The sequence below is a fragment of the Gnatocerus cornutus genome, chromosome 2, assembly GCF_029298725.1.
Source record: "Gnatocerus cornutus isolate USDA-ARS CGAHR chromosome 2, icGnaCorn1.1, whole genome shotgun sequence".
Classification (NCBI taxonomy): domain Eukaryota; kingdom Metazoa; phylum Arthropoda; class Insecta; order Coleoptera; family Tenebrionidae; genus Gnatocerus; species Gnatocerus cornutus.
The window spans coordinates 16,288,618-16,298,080 of record NC_142234.1 but is presented as its reverse complement, the minus strand read 5'-3'; the positions used below and the strand labels follow the sequence as shown (position 1 = coordinate 16,298,080).

At 34.9% G+C, this 9,463-nt stretch overlaps 1 protein-coding gene across 1 annotated transcript; it reads left to right on the top strand.

Moving 5' to 3' along the window:
* The first annotated feature begins 4,175 nt into the window (after window positions 1-4,175).
* On the top strand, window positions 4,176-7,961 carry LOC148179527 (uncharacterized). The gene is made up of 6 exons (XM_088029543.1): window positions 4,176-4,184; window positions 5,829-5,985; window positions 6,053-7,058; window positions 7,094-7,385; window positions 7,430-7,602; window positions 7,649-7,961. Exons 1-6 carry the CDS (start codon window positions 4,176-4,178, stop codon window positions 7,959-7,961), a joined length of 1,950 nt encoding a protein of 649 aa, XP_087885669.1.
* Window positions 7,962-9,463: the final 1,502 nt, after the last annotated feature.

Here is a 9,463-nt window from a genome sequence, read left to right as displayed (position 1 = left end):
TTTTCAATGTTGCAACATTGTAAAGCTTTTAGTATTAGTTGCTTAGTTACAGAGACTGTCGAATGTAAATTTTTTTAGAAAGGGTTGAGCAGTGTTGCATTTTCCATTGAAAAACATTCAGATTGAGAAAAGGAATAAGTTTAGATTAATTTTGCTTTAATTTCTGAGATGGTTTAACTGAAAAGGATATGGTACTTCCACTCAATGGCGCTTTTTTTCATCACCCTGTATAATACATTTTCTTTCAATAATAAATTAAACTGATAATAAGACCTTTATGAGGTTGAAGTAAAAAATGTATTGAGCTACTCTTTTCCCTTCAGCTGCAAATGCTGAATTTTTCTTAGTTTTGTAGCAATTCGAGAAATGTATCATTTCTGTCCTTAGAAAGTTCTTAAAATTGAAGCCTCCGCTAAATAAGTACTTTTTTTATAAGCATAAAAAGTTTACCGAAATAGTGCTCAAAAACAGAACTCGTACTCTTCATGATGAAAGTTGGTCTTCGAGACCATAAAATCCTCAAAAAATGAACTTATATTTGAAGCTAAATGACGATTTTTGGCTAGAGAGAGACAATTGAAATTGAATTTTTGATATTAGAAACATCAACTGCCCATTAAGTTACCATTCTCCCCGACTGTCACGTTTAGAATATTTTGTTTTTATCACCATTGGTAAATAACTTTTATGTTTTATGAATTGATATTACTCGCATTTGCAGAAATTGAACCTCTATTAAAAAAATCTTTTGAATTTCTTATTTTTCATACAAGTACTATCCACTTTTCATGACATTTTCGTACTTTTTTAATTGTATGACTTCTATAACAAATATGGAAAAAAAAGAACAGGAAACGTGACGTGCCAAAAAGTGCCTGAAACAAAAAAAAAGTACTTATACGTCCACTTTTAAATGATAACGAACAGAAATTGAACAATTAAAACTTACCCGCTTCTTAACGGCAATTTCCCCCGTCCGCTAATTTATTGAAAATTGCTTTCGGACCCTACCAAAATTTCGAATGTTGGCTTAGGCATCACAGATGCAAGTCACAGTTGGAAAACGTGTGGGTAGTTAAGACACCCGGTTCATTAAGTTTACAAAACTTATCCGATTATTGTAAATACTCAACAAAAAATTTCGAGGTTCTATTACGATCTCTTCTGTCTTTTACAGTATATTTCGGGCAAAACGGTCGAAAAAGAGACACAGCTTCATCAGGTGTAGGACACCTGAATATCTAAATCCCTATTGTGTGGTCATTGAGAAGTCAGTGGCTGCTGCAGGAGGCTATCTTGATCGCAGTGAGTGCTGTATGACAGTTGAAGACTGAGTCAAAGCCTACTGAATGTTTCGATGTCAGCTAAAGATAATGACTTCGCAATTTGGTGGTTAAGTGTCGGATACAAAGGGCGCGTTATTTGTAAGAGAACCGAGTTGGATTTTTTATCTCTGGAGTGAACAGTTTTAAACAAAAGCACATAAAACTGTGATTTCCGGTTGTTAAAGTTATCTGATAGTGATTACGACAATGATAAATTGCGGCCGATTATGACCGCTCTTGCACAAGTCTAGTGCGCAATGACCTATGATGTTCAGTGGCACTTTTAACGGATGACTTGATTAAAAAATGGCCGCTATTGTATTCGTTTTAGGTCATTTCCGGTAGTTGTTATTTCATGTTACCCTTATTTAAAAAATCTAAACTTATTGTATCAGAGATATCAGGTTAACACAGCTTGAATTTGATGAACCCAACTGTACCTTCAAATCGATTTAAATTTATTACCTATAAATAATTACGTACAATATTTCAAAAGATGTTTCGTCGCCGCCACATTTAAAAACGATTTATTCTCAATTAAGTGGATATAATAAATTTGACTAAAAAACACCGCAAGTTAATTAGAAAAATGTCATTCGAAATAAACAACCATCACGAAAAAAAAACATAATTGAACACGTTGTTATTGACGCCCACACATGACTCAAACTATTGTAATAAATTATTATCTAATAGATTGTTTATCATTTTCATTGTTTTCAAACATTTATCGCGCAAGTGGATATTACAAAACCCAACCAAATATCTCTAATTTTCCCTGAATGACTACCATAAAAGATGATTAATACTAAAATGAAATCGTTTAACCGACTCATCTTTCCGGAAACGTATAAAGCACCGGACGTACAAATTTTAAATAAATATTTGAACTGAAATAGACGGATATGTTTCAAGTTATGGAAAAGATAATATTTGGTTTTTCATATTTCTTTTTGTCTATGTCTTAACTGTAATCTTCGGAATGTTTTCATTCCACATAAATGGATACAGTGGGAAAATGTTGCAAGTTAAAAAGGAAGAAACTTTAAAGTGGAATAGCGAATCTTCATAAATATTTATTTATAACGAGATCCAAGATACGTATTGACAGATTCCAGTCAAAAGAAAAAGTTCTCTGATTTAAAAAAAATCGGAATTTTAGAGTTTTAGGTTTTACAAAACTAAGGCTCCCTTCACAGGAAACGAGTCATGTTACAAGAGTTTCACGTCGTTTAAAGAGAAACTTGTATGCAGGCAGGTTCTTACCGGATGGATGATTAACAAATGGATTTTCCATTATTATAAATTATAACTATTTGTTCTTCTTTACTTTATTACCATGTTGATATCCGCTTATTCTTCACAATATCAACAAGTTTCGTTTAACTCTCACAAGCGGCAAACCCAGTACAGATATCTAGAACGTGATGAAATACAAAACTAAAGTAAGGAAGTAAAATGCCTCAAATACAAAGAAGAAGAAGAGAAAAAGCGGAGAGAAAAAGAAATTAGCAACAAACAAACAAGCAGTTGTTGGAAGAGACGGAGAACGGATATCATAGATAAATTGCAAAAGCAGAAAAGAGGAAATGCAACGTATCTACTCTTAGTAGATAAAATCATATTTTGGTTATATGAAACTTTAATAACTATTTGATACATAACTAAACCGCATTTTTCCTGCAAAAAATTTTGTGTAGGCACTAAATTTAAAATACGGCTCTGTGATTGGTCGATTAGTAAAGCGATCCTGATTTTATGAATATTTTTTATCATGATATTATTAAAAAAATTGTCAGTTGCATGTGACGCCATCTATTATTCAAAATTGACATGCTTCCGTTACAGTTATCTTACTTATCTCTTTCAAATCCTGCTGATTTATAAAATCGCATCTTTGTAAATCGATAAATTCTCTGCAGGAAAAAGACGTATATTTAGAAATGCTCTGTTCCTGCATGTTTAGACACGGCTTCCTTAAGAAATTACCCTTTTTTAACTTCCACGTTGACTTTCAGTCATATTTGCACAACAGACAACATCACCAATAATTGTACAAAAAATAAATCGTAAAAACACGTAAAAATAATAGTGGAATTGCAGCAATAAATGGTGGCGGAAAACTTGTAGCTGCGAATTAACAAGAGCCTGTCGAAACACACGAAGAGAAAAATGGCCGATTACGCACAATGATGATATAAAAAATAATAGAAAATTTTGCAAAAACTAATAGCACTGCAAAAAGTAGGCCATAATACCCTGACGTACCTTACTAGACATCTTTAGAAAATAAAGCAGCAAGTCCTTCCACATCTTCAATTCATGCATAAATATGAAATGCAGATTTAGTCAGGCCCCCTTACACTGCTATACCATCAAATTAAAAACAGCTGAGCAATGACAATCAATGAATGAATGAAGTGGCTGAGGTTTGATTGGACGCGAGCTGGTAGCCAATAACAAACTGGGTCGCATATCGTTGCTAGGATACAAAGCGCGTGTGTGGTCTGTCCGTAGTATCGACCGACAGAGTGTGCTATTTACAGGAAGGTGGACTATCGACGTAGTTTTTAGCATTAGATTTTTTTAATTGCTAAATAAATCCTCTGACACGCTCTCGCGTGTAAACCGAAGAGTCCAACATGTTCTCGTTCGATTTTTTAAAAATATTGCAATAAATGTTATTTTCTAAACGGTGATTCTCAGCATGCAGATGCGTGAGCGCCCGCTTATAATATTTCTCCATGTTATGGGGTTGAATTATTGACTGTGATGCACGGACAGTCCCAACAAATACCATAAACTAAATATTACACTTTACTACCACTAAATGTCTACCGTGAAATAAAAATGTATACTGTACGAGTTTATAACGTGGCCAATAACTTTTATATGGCATCTCTTTATGCCTTCAGAACGTTTGCTTACCGCTGAAAAATAACTGGTCTTGATATCATACCTACTGCTGGAATACCTGGAAGAATAAAATGATGGCAACTTTATCAACTTTAAGTACTCACCATAAAAATTTTCTGCCTAATTTAATTATTTGCTGGTAGTAAAAACCATTTTTGTACGATTTCCTGGAAATAAAGACTGTTACAAAAGTCGTATAATTTTTTAGATGTGCGGTTTTAAACGCAGGTTTAGATTAGTGCAAAGTGATATAAACTGTCCGGATTTACACAGTTAGGTTGCAGGTACGACCGTAATAAGCTTGGGAAGCTCTCCGCAGCTATAAATTCACTTAAGTTATTTTCAGTTTACTTTTCCATGCTGCAAAACTTAATCAGCACAATAACTTTTAGCCTTCTCGGATTTTAAAAGCTGAGTGTCTCAAATTGAAGGTTTTGGAGCCCATCAGTTTCTTAGAATTTTTAAAACTCTCAGCTGTCAGATTTCTCAAGATTTATACCTAATCATTCTTAAATTCTAAGATTCTTCTGTGGTTCTTCAATTTTTGAGTTTGTCTTTCCTTAAGGGTCAAGACAAAATAAAAAATTTCAAATTTCCAAAACCACCTGGTTCAGATTTTCAGAGTATGGGCTTCAACTTGCTTTTAGCTTTGCTATTCTTAAATTCTGTAGTTTGAAGCTGCTTATTTTAATTAATTTAAATTTCTTGTATCTCTTTCAATTAGGTGGTCAGATTCTCAAGGAAGCCAGTTTTAAATTTTCCAAACGTTTACTTCATCCGATTCTTTAATTTTTCCCGGTTTCCCAGGTTCAGATTTGTCTATTCCATTTTTCTTTGGATTCGATTTTTTTACTATTTGTATTAAAATGTTTATCTCCACAAAGCAAACACCCAATAGAGCAACTAATTTTTCTATTTAAGTCTGACGCAAAATAAGCAAAATTTTGAATCATTCTGTATCACCTTTTTAAAATCTTTGCAAAATTTCTCGAAATCCTTCGTTTCGCCAATAATTGAAATTTTTCTCAGAACTTCAATTACGTTCTCAGATTGAAAAGAGATTTTAAGTCAGTCGGTGACAAATGTTTATGCAGATCAGGTCGTGCATCAGTCTGCAGACCAATAAGCATTTGCGACAGTCTGACCTCCTACACATTCGCATTCATTAGCAGTAAATATTGCATCATCAATAATAGATGTCTCACAGCACATCCATAAAACGCGAAACGACATTTAAAATCTAACTCCATTAGTCTATTAGAAACACAGTTACTTTCATATTCTCAGAATTCTGAAATTTACTCAAAATTAAAACAGAGGTGGCCTTAAAATATTTGACACATGCACGTCAAAATATAAACTTTTAAATCCATTTTTTTCAGTTAGGAATTATGTGTGCCTTTTTTCAAATTCGTACATACTCAAACGCAGTTAATTAGAAAAAAATGAGTGGAGAGTGCTACTCTGCTGTGGATAAAAAAGGTAACGATATCTCCAACTTATCATCTCATTTTTCCAAAATTATAGACAAAAGTAAAATGGAGCAGCAATCACCAAAAGGTGGTGAAACCGTGGAACAACTATTAGGTAAGATTTCCGTTCACTATAAACCCCCAAAATCTTCTTGTAGAATATGAAACTGTAATATCTTCAGCTGAAAACAAGTGCAGTCAACTAAAGACCCAAATCGACCGAATTAAACAAATGTACAACAACCATCAAAACGCGACCAGTGGCAGCTCTAGTCCCGTCAGAACCACCGGTACAGTCCTTCTAATCTGAAGAAGTCTCTATATTAATTCTTAACGTAGTTTTATACAGTGGTAACAACAATCCCATCACACTAGTGATGCCGAAGAATTACCGACAAAACTCGGAAGCCATTGGAACGGACACTACAGGCGCCGCTTTGGGAACCATCAACAACATTCTCGCCGGTATCACAAAACCTTTAGGGTCTTCATTTTTCACCCAGGAAAACGAGAAGGTGAGCTCTCCGAAAGTACAAACTGAGAGATTACAGGGCAGCGAGCAACTCCGTGGAGTCGAAGACGTCAAAATCAACTCGAGATCTAGACAGTCATGCTGCTTGAAATCAAGGACGAAATGTAACACGAAGAGAAGCCGATCCAAACTTGGGGCAGTATTTCCAATAAGTAGCTGCAAAAAGTTGAAAAAGCTTACAGTGAAGGCTACAGAAAAGCGCATTCACAAAGAAAGCGACACTATCAGCGGGATGCCTGTAATGAACAAGCACAGCAGAAAGATTCTTCAAAAGCAGCGGTTCACACTTCAGAACAAACTGAATTTCTTACCCGCGAAAGAAAAGAATGGAGATTTGGTTGAGTTGTACCACAACACCGCGGTGAAGGAGAGTAAATCTAGCGACAGTGATCTTACCAAGAAGAAATCAGCCAAAAACGAAAGAATCGCAAGACCGAAAACTAATATTGATATTATTCCACCGCTTACAATCCACGACACCAACACTGATACTATGATCAACGAAAATAGAATTCGGATCTCTCCATCGAAGAACTACACAATGCCCACAATCTCTTCAAGAATGAAAAGAGTAGCTAAATATTACATGAATTCTTTCAACATCAAGACCATCCCGTTTTGTCTTTCGACTTCCACAAGTCCCAGTCATAACATTGGCTTCAACATTCAGCAAGTCATGAGTATGGTGAAGAATAAACAGCAGTTCGCAAGACTGTCTCCTACTCTGGCGTACAACATTGGTCTCGCCGCTGAAAAAAATGACGTGAATTCAATGCCTTTACTGTTGTCTTGCATGACATTAAAGAATTACTAGTAAGTACACCCGCAAGTAGATTGAAATTTTAAAGCAATAATTTCAGTTCGCAGTGTCCTCTCGACAAACCTGTCAACTACCAGCAATTACAAGAAGTTGCTAAAACTATTCCGCAAGACATTATCGAAGAAGACGAAGACCAAAACGACGCCGAGAAGTCGCCAGAGACTCAATCCATTATCATAACAGGTCCTTCCGGAGACGTCCGAGTCAAAAACCGGAAGCAAACAGTCTGGACTGCCAACTCCAATGAAAAAAGTTGCACTTGTGTCCCTCCAAAAGGCATGGGTTTCCAACAAATAGTCAACAAGTTCAATGGAGTAAAAGTAAGACCAAACCAAGCGCGATTTTGTACCACAGCGTTTTTTAGCCGGTCGTCAACGCCACATCAATAAACAAATCAAAACTCAAACTCGCAAAAACTGCGTGCCCTTGTGGTGAAGACCACGGCAAGTATTCAGAAAACACTCCGCTTCAGAACAAAGAGAGAAAGCTGAAAGAAGTGTTGGGAAAAATGCACGATGAGTTCGAGCAGATGACCAAGTAAGCGAAAAAAAAAAAAAAAGTGGTATTTATAGTGATATTATAGGACTTACGACGAGCTTGTGAAAAGAACAGAAGAAGGGACTCCTAGCGTGGAAACTATACGAAAATTAGAGAATTTGGACAAAGAATTGAATAGTAAGGAGGAAGAAATTGTTATGGTGATGACTTTGTACAAAGAAGTTATGACTTTGAAGCAACAAGTGAAAACTTTGAAGACACGGACGAGTAAAGAGAGCATTTCTGTTAAAAGTCAGAAAGTGAAAGCAAATGGTTGTAATAATGTTATAACTGCGGGGGTTTTGAATAAGCTCTTGCAACAGGTTCAACACTATCAAGTGCATTACAGGAAACACTAAATTGCTGTTTATTAAATCATGCGCAAAAGTTGGTGTTTTATTTATTTTTTAATTAGGCAAAAATTTAGTTAAGTCCTACAAAAAACTTTAAGAAAAAAAATTTTAGGTTACAAAACGCTCAGTTAATTGTTCCCTTTTTACCTAAATTTGCGTCTTGACGTCTACAAAATTTTCCTATTATTGAGACCAACACAATTTTTAAAAAATCATTCAAAATTTGCCTGTTCCCTCTAATTTCTCCCGCTAAATTCTCAAGTTTCCATGAACAAAAAATCCGAAAATTTTAGCACAAAATTCTGAATTCTGAAATCAAAGCACCTAGAAATCTGAGTACTTGAACGATTCCACAGATATAAGAAATGAAAGTCTCATAAAATACCTGTAAAAACGTGACCTGTATGTTCATGTAAAAATTTTTAAGAAATTAAAAGGTACAAACATTTTGAAAAAAATAAAGGACGCCGGAATAACAAAGAGATGAAATAAGAAGCGACCAAGAAGAATATTGCTGGAGATGTGACGACGGCAACGTCAACTTTTGCAGAAACTCAACAACCGCACATGACAGGACGAGACAGTGAGCATACGAAAAAACAACTAACGTCTTCATATATTTTTTTTAATTTACTAGTTTTACCAACGTGAATATGTGACTCCTCATGTAAGAAAACGATCCACTCATTACGAAACAATTATTCCAAACAAAACAGAAAACGTATAGAAAGTGCCCCAGGTTTGTAATTACGCGCTGCAATGTCTAAGTAAAAACTAGAAAAACGCCCTTGTATCCTCGAACCTTCATAACACAACATACGCAGATGATTACAGGTATGTCTAATTAGTTTTAAATGTCATCATTTGATCAAGTACAGTGTAGGCAGTTATTTTAAATTAATTCTGCAGTTAGTAATAGAGAGCAATTTATTTCATGTTGAGAAACCGACATGAAAAATAGTTCGCAGAATTGTCATGACAATTATTGTACATTCAGTAAATTGTTATCCGGTAAATACCATGATATTTAAAAGTTTACTTGTAGTCATGAATGATTATATACCATCAAGATCGAATTAATCACAGTAATAGGTTAGCGATGAATGGCTGTAGTTAATTTATTACCTAGTTTTTTTATTAAACGTTGCTAATGCAAGTTAACATAATCCATTCATTATAATTATTATTAATTATTACAATAAAATTTCAACAGTTCTTCACTACGAGTAAAAATTTGAAAAACTGTGACTAATGCTCCGTAAATCGCTTGCATATTATTAGAAACCATTAAATTGTCGATGTTTAAAAAAAACAGTAAGAATAATTGTCGCTGGAGAGTTGTTAAATGTAAACATACGTTCGATGGTGTTGTAATGAACCTAATTGTCATCCATAGGTGGAAAATTACAGGACCGGCTTGCCGTTGCGTCACCAAGAGGCAGACCCCACACCATCAAGTATAATAGATTGTAGTTATTACATGAAGTGAACAATGGTGTCATCGCTCT